This window comes from Anser cygnoides, chromosome 1 (assembly GCF_040182565.1).
Source record: "Anser cygnoides isolate HZ-2024a breed goose chromosome 1, Taihu_goose_T2T_genome, whole genome shotgun sequence".
NCBI lineage: Eukaryota > Metazoa > Chordata > Aves > Anseriformes > Anatidae > Anser > Anser cygnoides.
In genome coordinates, this window is record NC_089873.1 from 208,329,951 (window position 1) to 208,350,269 (window position 20,319).

General features: G+C 46.7%; 1 protein-coding gene across 5 annotated transcripts in view; it reads left to right on the forward strand.

The window, feature by feature from the left end:
• Positions 1 to 273: 273 nt before the first annotated feature.
• The window catches only part of NARS2 (asparaginyl-tRNA synthetase 2, mitochondrial), a 50,894-nt gene continuing 30,848 nt past the window's right edge, over positions 274 to 20,319 (forward strand). For 2 of the 5 annotated variants that reach the window (XM_066989966.1, XM_066989965.1), the window contains exons 1-6: positions 275 to 500; positions 3,144 to 3,253; positions 4,091 to 4,211; positions 4,884 to 5,024; positions 8,531 to 8,611; positions 17,285 to 17,385. In XM_066989966.1, the coding sequence (XP_066846067.1) occupies positions 315 to 500; positions 3,144 to 3,253; positions 4,091 to 4,211; positions 4,884 to 5,024; positions 8,531 to 8,611; positions 17,285 to 17,385 (740 nt within the window). In that variant the 5' untranslated portion in view covers positions 275 to 314. Of the gene's footprint in view, positions 501 to 3,143; positions 3,254 to 4,090; positions 4,212 to 4,883; positions 5,025 to 8,530; positions 8,612 to 17,284; positions 17,386 to 20,319 lie in introns of all 5 variants that reach the window. The other 3 variants (XM_048052847.2, XM_066989963.1, XM_066989964.1) reach the window with 2 other exon arrangements.

Genomic DNA, 20,319 nt, shown 5'->3' on the forward strand with positions numbered 1-20,319 from the left:
TGTTAATAATAGGTAATAAATTTTATTAATCTCCCTGTGCTGAGTCATTTCTGCCTGTGGTGGTAATCTGTGAGTGATCTCCCTGTCCCTATCTCAACCCACGAGTTTTTTTTCACTATACTGCCTCCCCTGTTCCTCTCACTGCCCATGACCATAAACTACATTTCCCAGCAGCCTTTGCGCCCGTTCGGCGGACCGTGCTGCCGCTCTCCCTTCTGATTGGCGCCCTGACGCGGCCCTCCGGCGGCCATTGGCTGAGGCGGTCACGTGAGGCGGAGGGAGCTCTGAAGGGACGAGGCCCGCAGGGGGCGGCCATGTTGGGGGCCCGGGGCGGGTGGCGGGCCCTGCGCCGCTGCCCTTCCTCCATCTTCTCCTCTTCCTCCTCCTCCTCCTCCTCCTCGTCCTCCTCCCTGCCCAGGGAGCAGCGGGTACCGGCGGCGCGGCTGCGGGTCCGCCAGGCGCTGGGGGCCCGGGAAGCTGCGGGCGAGGTGCAGGTGCAGGTGTGTGGCGGTGTGGAAGGGAGGCGAGCTGGTTTGTTGCTATTTTGTGTGGTGTTTTTTTCTCAAAAAGCGTCTGATTTCCCGTGTGGTCTCTCGCCAGCTCTGCCTGCCCCTGCTCTCTCGGCCGCTGGGAGATCAGGTGCTTGAAGTACTCGGGGCAAGGTGCTGAGAGAGTCTCGTCCCATGAGGGGCTGCATCAAAACGTTCTCCAGTCAGTTTGGGTCCGCTCAGGTTGGGACGGGGAACCACAATCTGAGTCCAGCCTTTTCCTTAAAGCTTTGCTTTAGGGCTTGTTCCACGTCTGGGCTTTTAGCAGCATCAGGTAGAGCTGATGATAAATGGATCCCTGACGTTCATGCCCAGCTCTGGCTCTGAACCAAGGTAGACTGAGATAAAGTTTCAGTATTGAGCATTTTTAGACCTTGTTGCATCTCCTCAGCAAACACTTGTCTTCATTTTCAGGTGTTCCCGACAGAGCCGTGGTTGTAGATGCATGGTTCCCCTTGTAAAGCAATTTAGGTGTTTGAGGATCAGGCTGTAAAGGGCTGGGTGCCGACACAAAAACCTGCACACACCTAGATGTAGCCTAACGGAGTAGGACAAAGCTCAGCCAGCATAGGTGCTTTTCTTTTGAAGTTTGGTCAGTAATGCAAGCTGGAATAAACTGGTGCTGAAATTGGCCATATTGCCTTTTTATTTTTTGCTTTCTTATTTTTCCCTTGTGCTGGCACAAATGTCTTTAGCGTTAAGCTGCATTGGGGAACTGCCATAGCTTAAAATGAACCTTATTACGGCCAGGTTTTAGTTACTGGAAACTGCAGCCTGGTCTGAATTGGGATTGTCAGCCCATGGTGCTTCTGATGGGGTATGAAGTGGTCAGAACACGGCTGCCACAGCCTCTGCGGCTCTGTTACAAGCCTGAGGGTATGCTCATATTTTCCTGTTGCAGGATGCAGGACTCGTTGCTGTGTTTAACAAATCCCAGAGCTGCCTGATGAGGTGGGAAGAAGCTATTAAGAATGTTTCTTTGTTCGGGGATTTTGTTTGTTTTCTTACGGAGCACTTGCAAGAGAAGAAACTAAGAAAAATATTTGCCATTATACAGTAAACATGAGTATAATATTTGGGGATTTACAGAAATACAGAGGATAAGCACAACAGCTTGAGGCATGTTACTGTCTGAAATACCTTTTAAACACCTGTTGCTTTAGCCCTAAGAATATGAGGATGCTGTGCCAGATAGGAGTCCTGAGGTAAAGCCTGGTTGTTTCTTGAATTAGTTACTGCTCCGGGTGGAACACCTGCAGCAGACACCCAGGTAAACGCCTGCTGAAATCGTAAGGCTGGAAGAAAGGCTGACATTTTGGTGATCATAAGGTTTATGGCCTTAAAGTCTTCGTGGTTCTTGCATGCTGTTGCCTTCCCTGCCCTCCCCAATTAAGTAGGCATTTACTGTGCACGAGGTCGTAAGGTTCTGTGGAAATACCTAAGGCAGATTTTAAATGTGCGTTGAGTGTCTTTGCTGTCATGATCTGGATTTGAATGTCTCCAGTGTTTAGCTCTCAATGTGGCCCTGCCTTATCTGGGTCAGTAGTCACTCCGTAATTTGAAGAATGCTTTCCTTCTGATGCTGTTTAATTCTTGCAGCTTGTTCAGTCTAGACAGTCCACGTGGACGGATTCAAACTGTTTTGTCTGTATAAAATCCCCGAAGCACGTGCTCAGCCTGAAGTCTTTGAAACTTCTTGGGCCCTTACAGTTAAGGAAAAGACAAAACCGATGGGACAAGTGGGCCCCGTTTGGTTGTTTAAGCGGCGCTGTTCTTGGGTGTTCTCTGTAGCCTTGTCACAAGATGAGCTGGAACCTCCCCGTGGATAGTTTTTCAGCTTTGTCTCAGCTCTCGTGAGCTGGGGGGCTGCTGAAGGGGTTGTGTTTGCTATGACTTCTGCTTGGTGGCTTGTATTTGCCTCTAAATTTTAGATTCTTTTTAAGGGAAATGTTATTTCTTAGGATCACGGAGTGGTTTGGGTTGGAAGGGACCTTAAAGCCCACCTAATTCCACCCCTGCCATGGTCAGGGACATGTCCCCTGAGTCCAGGCTGCCCCCAGCCCCACCCAGCCCAGCCTTGGGCACTGCCAGGGCTGGGGCACCCCCAGCTCCTCTGGGCAGCCTGGGCCAGGGCCTCAGCGCCCTCATGGTGAAAAATCTCTTCCTTACCTCTTTGGGCTGAGGGCAGGGGGCCCTGACCGGGGGGGGCCCTGACCATGCAGGGGATTGGAATTAGATGGGCTTTGAGGTCCCTTCCAACCCAAACCATTCCATGGTTGCATGTATACAAAAAGAACTGTCAGTTGGAACCTTCCTTGCAACCCTTTGGTACTAAAATTGTCAGGATAGCCTAAAGTGTTTTAAGGTAAAACTCTGCATTCCTGCACCGTTGCAATAAAAGAGTTCTGAAAGGAGATAACTAACGTACATTGATATGTACATTGCTAAAATGCTTTCCGTCTTCAAGATTCTTTGTCAGTTTTGGTATTCTCAGCTCCACTGAGACACGGGTCGATCTTATAATAAGAAATAAAAAAATATATAAATTTCTTTATAAAAAGAAATAACCAGCTTCGTCTTCTTTTTCACCTGTAGGGCTGGGTCCGCTCCGTCCGCTCCCAGAAGGAGGTTTTGTTCCTGCATATCAATGATGGGAGCTCTCTGGAAAGCCTCCAGGTGGTTGCTGACCCCAGCATGGACAGCAGGTTGGTGGGTTTGGGACACCTGGAGAAACATCCGTGGTGGTCAGCGCTCGGAGAGGTCCGCTCAGGCCTCGCGGTGCCAGGGACTCACCAGAGGAGCAGCTCCCACCTGCCCACAGGAGAGGCACTGCTGCAGTTTGGGGTCTCTGGGGACGTTTTTAGGATGGAGAGGGTCCGGTTACTCCATCTCCGCTTACCTGAGGCCTTGTAGTTCAGCTGCTTGTCCTGTGAGATTAATTTGGATTAATTTTAATAGCTGTAGTAGCATGGGCGTTCTGAAATGCTGGTGGACCTTCTTGGGAATCACACAGTGTAGCCAGGGATGGCTGTCCCTCAGCTTTCTGCAGAGTGCCCTTGCTCCTACCATGGTAATTTGAGGGATGGCTGGGTCAACATACCTCCTAGGTAGGTGTGCCTATTCTATTAGCACGAGGTAATATAATTATTATGTAATATATATTATTATTAATCTATTATCACAAGATAATAGAATAACGCACTTGTTTTCCGGCTGAATTTTGTTCGTTACTCTCAGTTCTTCTTTGGGAGAGGGTTCAGGGTTCCAGGTGATCCAGGAACCTTCTGTTTATCACTTGATTTTTTTTTCCTACGAGCCTGACTTGACCCCCCCAATAACTCCTTCTTATAAAAGCCTTTCTTCCCCTCGCTTTTCCAACACTCACGTTTGATTTCGTTTGATAACTTCTCATCAGTTACAAGAGGTACCGCAGCCATAGTGCTCAATCTCAAGTGGGCCACCTAATTTAACAGCAGTCTCTGCTGATTGGAGTTGACTTTGTACCAACACCTAGTTCATTGCTGTTGTTCTTGGTTTCTTAGAGACCTCACTTTTGGAAGCGCGGTGGAAGTACGAGGGAAGCTGGTCAAAAGCCCTCACAAGATGCAAAACGTGGAGCTGAAAGCTGAAAGCATTCGTGTGGTGGGACCTTGTGACGCTTTGGTATGTCACCGCAGCAGGCAATCCAGCTGGCAGGGTCGCTTGGGGAATAAATATCAAAAGGCCCCGGTATCCAGCAGAGCATGCTTCAGACTGGATTTTCTTTGAGTCTGAATGCTCCTGCAGGCTTTGATTTGTCAGCGCTGGATGCAGGGTATATCAAAAGAGAAAAAAATTGATAGGAACACTGCGAATGCTCTATTTTGGGGCAGTTCCCACATGGAAACAGGTGCAGATGTTGGCAGCTGAGTGCGTGCACTGCTTCCAGCCTGCAGCAGTTACCTGTGCTCGGTGGTTTGCCTGGTCGGTCTGGCCTGGCTGTAAATCCGGGAAGCAGAGGGACTGGTTAAACCCTCCAGATTGTGCGGGCAGGGGAATTTGCCCCAAGCACGTTTGGAAACAGCCCGCTGTTGCAGTAGTGAGGTGAGCAGTTGGCTTTGAAGGGGGCCCAACATCCAAAAGATGGAGCGTTTCAGAGTGCTACTCTCTTCTCTTCTGTTCAAAAATTGTAAGAATAGAACCTCACAAAATAACTAGAAGAGCCAGAGAAAAGCGTTTATTTCTTTCTGCTTTGTAATGACAGTTGAGTTTTACTACTCAGAGATAGGCACAGCAATAAAACCGCATTGATTCCAAGCTCTCACCCTCTTGTTTTTCTTTCCTTGCTGCTTTTAGTCGTTCCCCCTGAAAGCGAAGGAGAGGCACCCGCTGGAGTATGTCCGCCAGTTCCCTCACTTACGATGCAGGAGTAACGCGCTCGGCGCCCTCTTGAGAATCCGCAGCGAAGCCACCGCAGCGATCCACTCCTTCTTCCAGGTAGATCCCTTCTCTGCTGAGCTTTTTGTGTAAAAACACTCCTGCTTGGGCTTCACAGAGGCACGTTAAGAGGAAGGGAGCGTGATGGGTTGACTGCAGGGAATGGATTTTGGGCGTAGTGGTTTTCTCTTCAGGGCTGGGCCTGGCTGACACCTTGGCCGGGCTGTTCCTTATGGTGAAGTTAGCACATCTGTGGCCTTGTTACTGTCTTTCCACCCACTTCCTGAAATATTTTTTTTATCCCTTTCATTAAGCTGCAATATAATTGTCTGTGAGCGTGTGTGGTCTGCAGAACACACCGTAACACGGAGTCCTTTCACTGGCCCTCAGCGGTGACCTTGGACAGAAGCCGCCTCCCACGTGGAAATCTGTGTGATGCGGGAAGCCTTCAGACGAACTGACTCAGATCTTCGTGTTACTCCTCTCAACTCTTACCTTTTCATTACTGTCCTACAAGTCTGCATGGGTGTTGTTAGCTGAGATTAAGAGGCTCCTGTTTTTTGATGCATTTCAGGCTGGTGGATGGGATGCAGCTGTGTTTATGGACGTGCTGACACCCTGAAGCTGCAGGCAGGCTGTAGGCTTTGTACAGGCGGTGGCAGCAGGGGGCAGTGAGTTAATTCTGACTCTAGATGCTAGACAGGGACCATGGGATTCTCTGCATGAGTAGAGAAAATAAGGCAGAAAGTTTTCCAGTACGCCCAAGCCCTTTCTTTTTAAAGCTGTTCATTGAAATAAATATGTTTTACTTGAACTGAACTGGGTTTAGTTGTAGTAGAATCATACGCAGAGCATTCCTGCTACAAAATTAATATGTAGTAATTAATACAGCCCAAAGAACGGGTTGGAATTGTTGAGATTGAATTTCTGATCCTGAATACGCTCATTTTTTGCTTGTAGTGGCAAAAAAAAAAATCTCGCTTGCTCCGAGACTTGTCTGTATAAAATCGTGTGGTATTTAAAAGATTGTGTTCTAAGAAGCTAACAGAAGTGCAGTGTCAGGTGAAGCTGCTGTTAGTTCCAGCATTGCGCCAGCTGAAAATCCAGAACCTGGCTGCTGGGAGTCTGCTGGTGTCGAGCCACTAGATGGCAATACCTCCCAAAGTTTGTAACTTCAAACTGGGAGGAGGAAGCCAGCTGAGATTCAAGAAAACATTGTATTCTGACAGGCATTACTTCTCCGCGTTGATTCCATCTCAGACTGACATCTTCCTGTTTAAAATGCTCATGAGAAGGGAACTACTGCAAAATATAAAGCATCATCATTTTAGCAGCGGCAGCTATGGTGAAGTTATTTTTTAAGAGATAAGGAAGGTTTGGTCCCAGACCTGCTATTCGCTAAATGCTTATGTCATGACTGTTCTAGCACCAGGAATGTCTGGGGCTTGTTTGCTTTCCTTCCATCAGAAATGAGTCTTTTTTTTAAATTGCCACCTACATCATCCCAAAAGTGCTGCAATCTCAAACTTGACGTTGTCAGCGAGTGTGATATCTAAAAAATATAACCAGAGTTTTCACTGTGCAGAGCTGTAAAGAGTTTAATGGTGAAAGAAAATAAATGTTTTTCTTTTCTTTTTAATTCAAAACTAATCTAAGCTGTCTGTAACTTTAAAAGCTTTTTTTTTTTTTTAAGCCTAATAGTTTACAGCCAGCAGTGAATGACTAATGCTAAATGCCTTTGGTTTGGATGTGGAAGCCTAAAATGTCATCTTTAAATCTTCCTCCGAGTCTTGCGTTCCTTGTGGGGTAGGAACGTTGTTCATGGGCAGCGCGAAATGGTTCCAGTGTGAATGATAATCTCTGCTTTTGCATGTTAACTAATTTCCAGGTTTCTTAGGGCAAACGATGTGATCTGGAGTATTCTAGGAGCTTTAATAAGGGGAATGATGCAGGAGCTTTTTTGTGAACTCCCCATCTTAGACAGCAGTTGTCTGACCTGTGCGGCTCACGCAGAAGAACCCTTACCTGCTTTGGAAGGGAATGTGAATCGCGCATCTTGTGTGCAGTGGTAGTGGTTGCTGTAAAAAACGCGGGCAGTATCCTGAAATCTCGTGTCGGGGTGGGAGGACCTGTGCCCAGCAGGTTTTGGAGCTTGTGTGGGCTGATAGCAGAGAACCTGCGCTTTGCGTTGGGAGGCTAAAGCTACCCTCCCTGAATTTGTATTATTCTGATAAAATCAGAACATGAGCTTCTAGAAACGTTGATTTTTATCTTTCTTTTTTGGTGTTTTCTGTGAGCAGACAATGGGTTATGCTACATAATTGCCTGTGTCATGGTAATGCTGTCACACCCTGATTTTTAAAGGGGTTCCCTCGCGCTAGACATTAAAGCGATACGAGAGAAACCAAGTTTGTCTGTTCTCAGCCAGAAGCTGTTAGTTCAAGGGTCTTGTCTGCCTTGACATGCACAGGTGTGATCTCTGCTTCACCAGAGATCTCATCAGTGAGACTAGTTCTGCTCCCATTTTTGCCTCTTAACTCGCAATATGTGAACGTCTGAGGTCTGCTTGATGTTCCCATCCACTGAAAACTGCGTTGCAGCTGTTTTAAAACCCTGTTGCTGCTCTGCAGAGAATCTCAGAGAAGGAGTGGTTCGCTCTTCCTACAGCCTGCCTGCCTTCAGGAGCCTCTGTTGGATCTATAAACCACTTCCTGAATGGGCTATTAGAATCCTAGAATCGTTAAGGTTAGAAAAGCCCTCCAGGATCATCTGGTCCAACCAGCCCCCTACCACCAGTGTCACCCACCAAACCATGTCCCTAAGCACCACGTCCAACCTTGCCTTGAACACCCCCAGGGACGGGGACTCCACCACCTCCCTGGGCAACCCGTCCCAATGCCTGACTGCTCTTTCTGAGAAGAAATGTCCCCTCATTTCCAACCCGAACCTCCCCTGGCACAACTTGAGGCCATTCCCTCTTGTCTTAAAGAATGTCCTGTTCTCTGGGTACCTAGACAATGATCAAGCCAGGGTATACCCTGTCTCTTAAAACCTGTTTAACTTTGGTATATAAGATAATGTGAGGTATGACTGACATTTTCACAGTGGTTGGGTGTTTGTAGGGTGTCTCTGCCACGGAATATGTGATCTCTGTTATTTAACACACCCAAACATTTCTCTTAGTGGAGAACCCAGCGTCTTCTGCTCAACCACCAACTTCCAAAAAGCTGGGAGAAACTGAAGCGTTGAGGCCACAGGGATCAAATTTGATTGAAACCGCTCACACAATAAAATAATAGTGGAGGAGGTGAAAAGAAAGGGGAGTGGTGTGGAGATGAACAGCTGCAAAAACACATAATCAGGCACACTTGGACTTGCAAATCATGCTAGTATTTAGCTAGTCCTCTGTCTTTGTCCATGTAAGGCAGGAGTTGCCTAAAAGGCTGCTTAGGATGTCCTGGTTGGGGGCTAATAGCTGTGTCGTGATGTGTGCTGGTTGATGTCGTCCTTGCAGTCGATACTTGATATTTTCAGCCGGTTAACTTTTCGTGTTCTGTCTCTTCCAGGATAATGGCTACGTGCACATCCATACCCCCATAATTACATCGAATGACTGCGAAGGTGCTGGGGAACTCTTTCAGATTGAGGTAGGCTGGGTTGGGTAGAGTTCGTTGTGATTTTTGCTTGCAGAGCAGTTCTGGAGTCATTGAAGGTTGGAGGAAATGTTTGTCTTTATAAAAGCTTCCCTTTATGTACAGCTGTGATTAGTTTTTTAATATAGCAGTCGTTTGCCTTAACTAATAATTGAGGCGGAGTTAAACAGATGCGTTCCTTTAAGTCTTGTTTAGTGCATTAATCAGCACCTTTTGTACTGACGAGGTTTTTCTCTCCCTGGTGCTGTGGAGAGGCTTACAAAGAGTAGCAGAGGAAGGTGGAACATCTTAGTAAACAAAAGGACGCGATCATAAGAGTCCAAGAGATGGGATGGGACGTTCAGGACAGCCTACTACAAACAAATACTTCTTAGCTCTGAAATTAAGAATATATTCACCTGAGTTCTTCTTTGTAACCATGAGAACCCCTTAAAAGAAAGTCAGCGGTATCTAAAACTGCTTTTCACATGTGTATATATTCCTCCCTGCAAGCTACTCCTGTTGCGTGTTGGAATTCTTCCCCCTGAAATTGCCATGTCTCCCCGTTCTGCCAAGTCTCCCCGTCTGTTCACCGAGCTACCGCCACAATCTGTCATTTTCTCAAGTACTTGACACCGTGGGTCAAAACCGCCTGTGAAACTTAATTATGACTATAACCACGAAGCTCTTCCCTGCAGATTTCTTGTGATGCCGAACCCCCACATCCATGAATCATAGGAAATTCCATCTGCTTTCCCCACTTCTATATTTGAAACGTACTCTTCTGTCTTGAACAATTACATCCATTGCCACTTAACGCTCGTCGGCTCCAGCCTTGCTGGTGAATCATCTGTAAGCAAAAAGAAAAACTGTTGAGGTAGCAGTTGCTTGCTGCAGGGTCATGTCTTGCACTTTCTCTGCAGCCTCGTGACAAAAAACCTCCGTGTGCTCGTTCTTCAGGATCTCGCTGCCTAACCTGTGCTAGTAGAGGTTCCCTTCCAGACCAGTCCAGAGCAGTACACGTGGCTCAGCTTTCTGCTCGCCGTGACAATAGAGTTGATTAGCTAAACTAAATTGTTCCTGTTTAATTGAGATCCCTTAACGCTACCAGAGGTTCACTCCGGGCTGTTGCATGCAAATTAAGACGTGAAAACAAGCGACACTTGATGATGAGAACATTATCCAGTTTGCAGCTGTACGGTGTGTTACGTCTTTGGTACAAATTGTATCCACTTGAAAGCTGTAAAGGATGCAGGACTGCAGCGTAGGTGGCTGGTAGTAACAGAAGCACTGATGCAAATGGAGATTGAGGTGGTAAAGTGCGGGTCTGAAACTTGTATAAACTGGATCTTAACGCAGAGTTCAAGGCAAATCTCCTAGTCTCGCTCCAGTGCGATTGCTTAGGGGGGAAATAATACCTGTCTTGGGGAGACATGGTGACAGCTGGGCTTGGAAGGTGTGGAGTGAGTGCTGTATCCCATTGAAAGTGAGTGAAAGTATCCCACTGAAAAGTCTGTGCCACAGACAAGGGGCTTCGGGGGAGCTCTCCCTGATTTCTCCTTCCCTCTCTGAGCACTGCTTCATCAGCTGCCCTAATTTAGTGAGGGCGTGGTTTTCTTTCCTCAAAGCTCTGCTCAGAAATGGTCTTGGTTAGCAGAGATCCAAGACCACCTCAGGCAGTGAGAGTGCTTCTTGGCCATGGAAATCTGGGGGAGATGAATCCTTCCGTGGATGTGGATCCTTGAGACGGACAAAAATGAGGGTGACAGCATTCCTGGGGTACTCACGTCAAAGCTCAGAGCCTCTCTGTGCTTCTGATCAAACCAGACATCGACATGTTCTGTGTCTAATGCATTCAGTCACTGTAGCCCTTAATGCACTGCTGGCAAATGGTAAGGGAGAGAATAAATTCCTCTTGCTCCTGCAGTTAAGCAGTAACCAAGAACTGTGGGGATGGGAATCAGTGACAGCAACCTGCGAATGAAATCCAGCAGTTTTAAAAAAAAGTAGGTAAATTCTGAACGTAAGGTTTTAACGCAGATCCTCAACTGATGTCCTATGGCTCCTGAATTTGTAGTAGTTAAAACGTACCTGCTGCTTACAGCCCGCAAGCAGACAGGGCTGGTTTTTCTGCGCTTTTTGTTTTAAATTCCATTGGGTAGTGTATAAAATGGAGAGTCCCACCAGCTTAGCTGTGCTGGGGTGGGTGGAATAAGTTGCAAGGTTTGGTTGAGTAGCCTTTAAGGCCCCAGAATACTTCTGCATCCACTGTAAATAAGTACATTTAATAGCCATCTTCTCCTGCCGGCCAGTTTTAATCCTCTAACTGACGTCTGGTGGCTGTCCAGGCTTACACATTCTTTAGAGATGGTGGAAAGCGAAGAGAGGAAGAATCTGTTTTCACATGAGACTTGAAGAGATGGGAAAGCGGTATCCTGAGTTAGAAGGGAAAGGCTTTTTGAAGGCGTGTGATCTTTAATTCCTAGACCTCCTAATCCTGTAGGATTTGTGTTTGTTTATAGATTGGGCTTCCTCATTATCTTTGTTTGGTTTTGAGTGCACTGATTAGTCTGTGCATAGTTTTGGTTGTGATGTTCTCATAGTAGGGCTTGGGATGGGGGGGAATCGCTTTTCCTGTCTGGTGGGCAAATCAATTTAAGAAAATATTTGAAAAATGAAGCACTGGAACAATGAGAAGAGGGTAGTACGCAGACCAGAGAAAGTATCAAATAAATAAATCACAAGATGGTGCAGACTTCAGAGAAATCCTTTGTATTGGAGATTTTTCTACGGCTTTTAAAAAAAGAAAGTGTGAGGAGGAACTGCCAGAAGTGTGAAAACAGCCAGGCAAACCCTAACCTGCTTGGAGAACATCAGCGACACCAACGTGGAGATTTCTGCACCTTTTAATAATATCTTCTGTTGGTGGAACCTTGGACGGGGGAAGCCTCTCGCTTGTGCTGCTGCCTTTAAAATATACTGTCTGAAAAGGCCAGAAGAGCTTTGAATATTGAATGCTGGGTTTTAGCAGAATGCAAAGGAGGGCAAGGTAACCCGTGAAATTGGGAGAACTCAGAGCAGCAGGGTAAAACAGGCCTCTTTATTTTATGTTTAATCCGAGAGTAATTCCTCTGTACCAGCTCTCTGAGGACCTCGGGGCAGATCCTTTCCTCAGATTTTTCTTCTAGTTAAGTCTAAAATCCATAGAAGGTTTTGTATATTGAAAGAATCTTTACTGAGTCTTCTTTTGGGGCTGCTCCCTACGAAATCTGCCTGCCTTTTGTCTTTGTGACCCGGCCGCGTGTCTGTTCCTGGCTATTTTCGGCAGCCTCCCACTCTGTCTGCAACATCGAAGACTCCCTGCGTTCTGGGTCTCTTTCTCTTGTCTTTTCCACTTGGCTCCCTGGAAAGCTGCCTTGTTTGACTGTCCTCAGCTGCTGTGGGGAAGGTGCAGGTATTAGTCTTCTCTAAAATGCATCCAGAGATGATATAAGGCGGTTGGTTTTTTGCTGTTTTGCCACCTGCTTACAGGAAGGAATGTAAAAGTTTCTAGATCCCTGAGGAGCTCAAGTTCACGGCTGCGCCTCCCGTGGAACCAGAAATGTGTCCCTGCTGCTGAAAGTGCAGAAACTTACCCATACCATTTGTTCAGTCCTCCTGAAAAATAACCTTGTCAGCACCCAGGAAGGCTGGGATCTGCTGGGGAGAATCCCGGTTAAATGCACCCAGGATTAGTGTCCGTCAGGTGTTTCCCCTTCGGAGATGTGTCACAGGCTGGGAGGCAGCCAGTACCTGGGAGAGCGGGACTTCAAGGGAGCTGCTCAGCAGGGTCGGAGGAAGCTGGAACCGAGCCGAGGGAGGGCTTGCTCTCATCTTTCCTGGCTCTCCCAGCTTCTGCTTTTTATTTTTTTCTTTCTACCTGGTTCATCTCTGTAGTTCTGTAGCTCCTGTCCCCGTTAACAAGATGTTTCTCTCAGCAGAACCAGCTGCTGTTGCCCAGCGGGAGTCCAGCTGATCAGAATCAGGGCTGAAATTGCAAGGAGGTCTTTTGGGAAGACTGAAAATTCTACAGATTGTCTAAAAAAAGGAAACCCACTCATGTTCATAATGGGACATCGCAGTGGGTAGGTCTGGATTAAAGCTGTGCTACTGTAAAGCTTCAGCAGCGTGGCATTGCGGGCCTGGTCTGGAGCTAAAGCAGCGATTTCCGTGAGCCTTCCAAGTCTTCCCCGAGCCCTTCGTGCATTTGGCTTGCATCGAGTGAAAGACAGAATCAAACGGTTTGTGCTTTCCTGAAGCTAATTGCCTCGAGTGGAAGTTTAATACAAAACTGACATCAAAGTGAATGGCTTTAAATTAAATCATTAGACATTGGGAAAGGAAAACAAAACAGGTACTAAATCCAGTTGTTCTCGTATTTAGAATGAGAATGAAAAGCCTTTGATGTCGGTGTCGAATCCCAGTACATTTATAGGGCATTTACTCTGAAACACCGAGGTGTTGTTTCATCCGGATTGCCCCTCCCTCTCTCCCCACTGTAAGTAGAGGAGTTTTCAACGAGGAAATGGAGAGAACTTGAAAGCAAACACGTTATTTCCCCCCCCATCTTTTATCAAGGAGGTTTTCTTTGGTTGGGAAGTGGCAGGCAAGGCCATCTAATTGAGACAAAAGCGCCGCGACGCTGGAGCTTCATCTTGCTCGTCGCGAACATGAAAAGCGATCGCAGGCTGCGCCGGTGACGGGAGAGCATCGGTTATTTAGAATAAAGAAGCAGGCTGGAGCTAAAAGGCTGAGCGTAAATCTGGGACACGGATACTTGGGAACGTTGTCTGGTCCTTGAATGTGTAGATTAGAGGAACCACTTCTAGCAAGTCAGTGTGAAAGGGGAAGCTGCTAATTATGGGATGCCTCCTTGCTGAAGGTGTCTCTGAAGGAAAAGGGAGGCATCTTCCCAGCGTGGCGAGTGGATTGATTCTTGTTTTTCTTTTCCCAGCTCCGAATACCCACTCATCAAGCTTTGTGCCTCAAAATGAGGGAAAGCGGGCAGCTGTGAAGAGGCAGCAAAAAGGTGAAGGGGAGTAAAACTTGGTTTAAGTTGCGATGTTCGCTCTTCAACTTGTGTAGGAAGCAGGCCAGGAGCTGCTTGAAGCACAGACTCACATCCCAGGACCTGGGTGGCCTCGCAAGCTGCCTGCAGGTTTTTCTAAGCCCGGTTGAGCTGTGGTCTCTCTCCGTTTTCCTTCAATCACTTAATGTTGTGTCTATTTTCCCCGTGCCTTGCCGAGATTACATCTGATACGGAGAATGAAAAATGACACAAAGTCATCGTAAATAAACCGGGCCCCAGCTCGTGGAGGCAGCTGTATCCTGTTTGTGGCTTCGGGGGAAGCACTGAGATTTCGTGGCTGTCGTCTTCTGTTCTCTTCCTGCTTCCAGCCCGTCTCTTTCTCATTGTTTAGAAGTCGCATCCTACAGGATTAGGTGGGATTTTTCGCTGGTGGGATGAGGAATGTAGCCGAACTAAACTTCCAGGAGGAGAAGCTGGGGTGGTGCGTGGCTCTGCTCTCTAGCGCTCTGGCCGTGGCCCTGGGACTGTGGTATGTGGATGTTTGGATGTTTATTAATATCCCGATTGTTTTTGAACAAATACCTTGGCTTTGTTTGAAGAAAACAATAGGGGCCTGCTTCTGCATCCTCATTTTCTTTTTTAGAACTGCAAAATCTTCTGAAACAAAGGAAGCCGTCCTGGAGTTCCAGCCACAAATTGTCCTCTTTCCATTGATCTCTGCGAGCAAGGCAGGCTCGCTCTTTTCTTCAGGGTGATGCTGTGAAGAGATAAAACTGCCTTGTGATCTGAGCTCTTTGACAGTCTCTGTTTCATCCCTGTGATGAGCAGCGAAGCTTTTTAAGAACAAAAAGCAACACCTTCCAGCTCATTGAGTAAAATGGCAGGTTGCAGAATATCAAAGGCTGGCAAACAAGCCCGAGCCTCGCAACCTCCCCATGACAAAGCGAGCGGAGGAGCAGGGTGGCTAGAGGCAGTGGCATGCCTAGCTGAGCTGGCTACCCTTAGCATAACTCCTAGGAACTGCGCTTTGAAAAGTGGGTATTGCGAATTTATCTCAGAAGGAAGAACTCATTTTGAAGTGAATGCGGATCAACAAAACCTCAGATTAGCTTCAGAGTTTCTTTCCTCTGAACCTTTGACTCCTCTAAAGCTTGGGGATGATATTGGGATATAGAAAATGCTGAAACAAATTCTCATTTATCTTCACTTTTTAAAAAATAAATACAATTTGTTTATAGACTTTAGAGGTTATCTAATACAACTCCTGCCACTCAAGCAGGGTCAGCTAGAGCAAGTTGCCTGGGACTGTGTCGGGTTGAGTTTCGAGTATCTCCACAGATGAAGACTCTGGGCAGCCTATTCCACTGTTTGATCACCTTCATTGTGTTGGTTTTTTTTTAAACTTCATTTTTGTCTTCAGGTGGAATTTCACTGGGTGGTCTTTTTCTTTGTTTTAATCTGTGCCCATTGCCTTGTCTTTTGGGCGCCACTGAAAAGAACGTGGCTTCATCTTCTTTGCACCTTCCCTTCAGGTATTTATTGATGTGGGTGAGATCCCCCTGAGCCTCCTCTCCAGGCTGAACAGTCCCACATCTCTCTCTCTCTCCTCATTTGAAAGATGCTCCAGTTTCTTCTTCATCTTTGTGGCCCTTCGCTGGACTCACTGTGCTACGTCCATGCGTTTCTTGTATCAAGCACAGCACCCAGCACTCCAGGTTTGTCACCAGTGGTGAGCAGAGAGGAGAAGTCACCTTCCTGAGCTTGCTCGCAGTGCTCTGCCAGTTGCAGCGCAGGCGGCTGGTGGCTTGCTTTGCTTTGAGGGTTCATTGCTGTCTTTTGGTCAGCTTGGTGTCCACCAGGGAAATAGTGAAGCACAGTGCTTAAATGACTTCGAAAAGGCTCATCACAGAGGTCTTTTAATTCCTCTTTCATGCCTGTAAATTAAAACCCCCAAATACACCATCGCTTTAATGGGATTCTTTTCAGACCTCTTTCATAGCCAAATACTGAGCTGGCTAAATCTTCCATTACAGGTATTTTTTTATGCTTAAAATATGTCATGACCTGAAATGTTATGCAAAAGCTGAAACTGAACGTTGCTTTTCAGTGTGTACGTGATGTGCAAGTTGTGATATTCCCATCTCCATATTGTTTGAGTTCTGCCTTTTTGAAGATGGAAAAACAAGTCTTAAGAAGATATTCCACTGCTTTTTTCTCCCGATTACTGTTGTTCTTTGGTGTTTTGCTTTGTTTCTTTTTCCCAGTGGAAACAAATTCACTTGCTTATGAAGAGGAAAGCTCGACCCGAGCCGGCCCCGTGCGCTGGCAGCCCCGAAAGCCAAGCGTGCCCTGGGCTGCTGCAGCAGCAGGGCGAGGGAGGGGATTGTCCCCTGCTTGCTCATTTCTCTGTTGAATTTTGAAGGCAGTGTTGCGTGAAGCTTTGAGCTTCCAAATGGTAGAGATCCTTCCCTTCTCAGTCTCCAGTAATCTTGGTAGGGAAGAGTGAAAAATCCATACTTAGATTTGGGGACCGAGTTGATACACAGCCACCTTTCTTTTGTATGTTGCTGGGCAAACTGTTCTTCAGCAGATTTTCCAGTAGGATTTTCATTTTGTGTGCTTTTATTTCCTAGAAACAAGGGATGTGATTTCTCCACCTGCTTGCAGATTTCTAGATAGACAGGGCCTTCAGCTATGTTTTATTCTGCGTGGGAGCCGGAACTCAGCGGCTACTCTAGAAAATCTGGGCTTCCACCACCTTTGTTCTCAGACCGGCTTCTTAAATGATGAACATGTCCTTCTTGACATTTTATTTTACATTTTACTATCTTCTTCCTTTCTACAGTGCCCCTTCTGTTTCATCTCACCCATCTTTAAACACAAAATATTTTTTTTTTTTTTTACTTTGAGCAAAATTCAGGGCTCCTGACAAAATTCCACATACAAAGGCCAGAGGTGAGTAGGGAAGAGCCGTTCTTTTAGCTCTGCGTGAACTCACTGCCCTTCGAAACTTTGGGGCAGATGGTTGAACCCTGTGAAGCCTTGTCATCATAACAAGTTACTTCCCCAGCAGCTGAACTATTAAAACTAATTGTTGGACATCTGATTCACGATCCCTGTTAGTTTGAGAGATGTGTGAAAGAACTGTGCGCTCTTCCTCTGTGCTGATACGTCCAAGTTTTCTGGGTGACACCGGCGGTGTGTGCTGCGGCTCACATCCTTGTTCTGTAAGTTGTCGTGATGCCTACAGCCCATGTCCTCCTCAGAAATCACTGAAAGTAGAGGTTGGAACTGTGGTGTTTCCCCTTAGGGTATGGCTTTTCACTACACAGCCACATTAAGCGATGGAAAGCCCTAAAAAGAGAAGTCCTCAGGAGTTTTATCTTGTAGGTTATTTCCGTTTTAGTGTGCTCTGCCTGAATTGGTTTTCAAGGCTGTTAGTTGTCTGAGCAGAGATGGGAAATGTCGTGTTACGACGACTTAGCACAGTGTGGGATTCCATCTCAGGAGTGTTCGGGTTGACTCTGATACCATTTCTTAGGAGAAAAAAAGGAATCAGCTGGGAGCTGGGATCTTTACTCAAGCACCTGTAGTCTAATTTGTGTGTTTTTGACTTGCAGACATCAAATGAGACACAGGAATCTGCGGAAAAGAACCATTTCTTCAACGTGCCTGCCTTCCTGACGGTTTCTGGCCAGCTCCATTTGGAAGTGATGGCGGGGTGAGCAAAACGCCAAGTTTTTGCTTTGATCTGTGAGTTTTCGGTTGGCAATTTTGCCCCCGTTGGTACCCAGCAGGTATCTGCCGCGTGTGCCAGAAACCAAGTGAGCAACAGCGGCTGAATGATGGCGCGTGAGGCCAGCCTAGGAGGGTAGAAGCTGGGCTCCTGTTGAATTCTGGTCCGTGAATTAGCTTTAAATGATAGGGATTTCCCTCTCTTTGCCATGGACTGGGAGTATTGGATGGAGACATGATCTTCATGGGAATGAGTATAGGAGCGTTACCAATAACAAAAAGACATTTAAGATTTTACAGTTGTTCTTCACATCTGGTATGTCTCAGCAAAGAAATCTTACGATTTTAATAGTCCAATCCTTTTCTCTTTTTCTCCTTTAATCCCAAACTTCCTTTCTCGGTCTCCTTCAGTCTTCCAGTTGTGTTTCTTCCCTCTGCCAATTCTCATTTCTTCTATTTCATGGCTTTCACACTTGATGCTTTGTTCAGTCTAGCCACCAAAGGGATTATGGTTGAACAGTTAATACTGATTTTAATAAAAAAAAATTGTCCTCAAGCTTTTAATGTTAATGTTTCACCGAGATTGTTAGGGGTGAAAGTGTCACAGTCTGTCAGAGCCCCGTTTCCCTTTGATTAGTGGGTTTGATCCTCACCTACGCTGAATGTTCCCAAAAAATTAACTAAGTTAGCACATCAAACAGATGTGGTCGCATCAGAAGAACCCGTTATTTGAAGGCACAGTGTTCTGGGCCCTTAGGATGTGGGTTATCCTCAGACGTGGTACTTCGACCAAGTCACTGTCTGCCTGCTGAATTGCTGGTAGAGCCTATCAGAGATCAGTCAGCTGGGACCGTGACAGTTTCTGGTTGCCAGGAGGATTCATTGTGCACTGACAGAGAGTACAGACCTCCTTCCAGAGTTATCAGTTACTGTTCTGTGTGGATCTCCTGAAAATGAGAGGAATAAAGCTTTAGAAAAGGTGGTTAGAAGTTGGAAGACCCCCCCCTTTTTATGTGGACTCTAATGAATATTTCTAGGAGTTGTAAGTTGCTGCCCATGCCTTGCATCCAGTGCTGAAAACCAAATACTAAACGTTTAGCTGTTTTCTGTTCAATCGCTGTTGCAGAGTTTAGCTGGCTGCTGGGAAGTAGCTGCAGGGAAGTTGTTCAAGGGGCAAGTTTTGCACGCAGATTTTAAAAAAAATATATAGGAATTTCTTCAGAAAGCTGTTTTCTGCCTGGCTTATTCTGTCTGAGAAAGCATCTCTTCTCAGGCTACCTAGACAGATGGGGTCTGCTGAAGCCTCTCAGGCTGGAGGTTCTCAATGGACAGGATGTTTTTGACTTGCTCGCGTGTGGTGCCCTGGCAGCTGCGAGAGAAGCGCAGGTCACTTGGCAGCCAGAGGCTGGTGCGTCATCTCGGCCATTATCTGAGGCAAGATAATGAGGAAGAGGTTTGTTTAACTGCAGGGGTGGTAGAGTTTTTGCATCCCCAAACGAAGACGGGATGACATACGTCTGCGCGCGGGAGACGTAATTGACTTTCATGCCTCGTGACCTTTATTGAAAGACGTAATTCAACAAATCAAATAAGCGCGGAGAAAAAGTATGGATCGTAATGATTAGCTTGAAATACAGCCCCGCTCTCTTACATCACTCTGTTCCCTTTAAGTAGTACACAGCCTGCTCGGGGACGGAGCAGAAGGCTGACCTGGGCAGACGCAGGGCCTGCCTGCTGCGTGGTTTTTCCACCGCTGTCACTCGGGTGCACCTTGCTCTGTAAGGATGGGTAAAAAAATCAATGCTCGTCTGAATGCAGGGCGTTGCGTTGCAGCTTCGTGTTCCTGTTTTACAGTAGCACGTTGTTCTTGCAGGCGTTTTAAGTGGATCCAGTGCTGTCTAAATTTAGATAAGCTGTGTTTATCGGTAATGGGGCGTAACTGTTCTGCGAACCTGCTCCTCTTATTTTTATTTGAGCACGGTGAGGTTTTGAGGCCTGGAACTTGAGTGCTGTTGAATCCCTTCAGCCATCAGAAATAGCTCGAGCTCTTCTCGGTGCAGGAGCACGTGTGAGGCATCGCAGCGGAGGGGGGGCATTAACCACCTAGGTGCTGTGATACCCTTCAGGTAAAAACAAGTTTTTATTTCTGGTGCAAGTTTTTTATTTCTGGTTTATTTGTAGCAAGTTGGGTGTTAGTCTCTGAGTAGGACTCCCAGGTGAAGAAATAATTTAAGTGCATCGTAGTGATGAAACCTTCTTGACAAATGAACATCTTCTGGTGATGCATTCAAAGCAGTAAAAAGCAGGAGTCCTTTTCCCAAAAGATGAAATATTCTGGCCTTCCCAATAAACAAAGCAGTTAAAACAGTAAAGAATTGTGGGTTTTGGGTTTAATCCAATGAAATCAACCCGTTCTCTCACTTCTTTAGCCAAGCAGAATTTTTCATACGCAGCAAAGGAACTATTCTTCCAAAATTCCCTTTTGGGAAGTTCTGACTTGCTGCAGTCCTACAGCTTTCAGGAACATCTGGTCCCTGGGAGCCTGCAGGAGGAGTCCGAGGTAGGAAGGTCTGGGAGCCCCTTCCCCATCCAGCCCTGGCCCACGTCCCGCTGTGACTTGCCGTGGGAGGCTTACGAATTTTGAACGAATTTAAGACTTAGGAATTTTGAACCGTTTTCTCCGAAAATAAATGAGAAAAGGGGAGTTCCTGCGTTGACTTGTCTGCTGTGCTTGTTATTGAAGGCAAGGTCAGAGCAGTTTGCCTCGTCTCTCGGCGTGACACGAGCGGCCCCGTTGGCACAACTTCTCGTTTCATTCGCGCTGACGGCATCCAGGTCGGCCGCTCGGCGTCTGAATCAGCCAGCTGCTGTAAATCTGCACGCTGCTGGAGGTCTCCAGAAAAGTCTTTATTCAGTAACG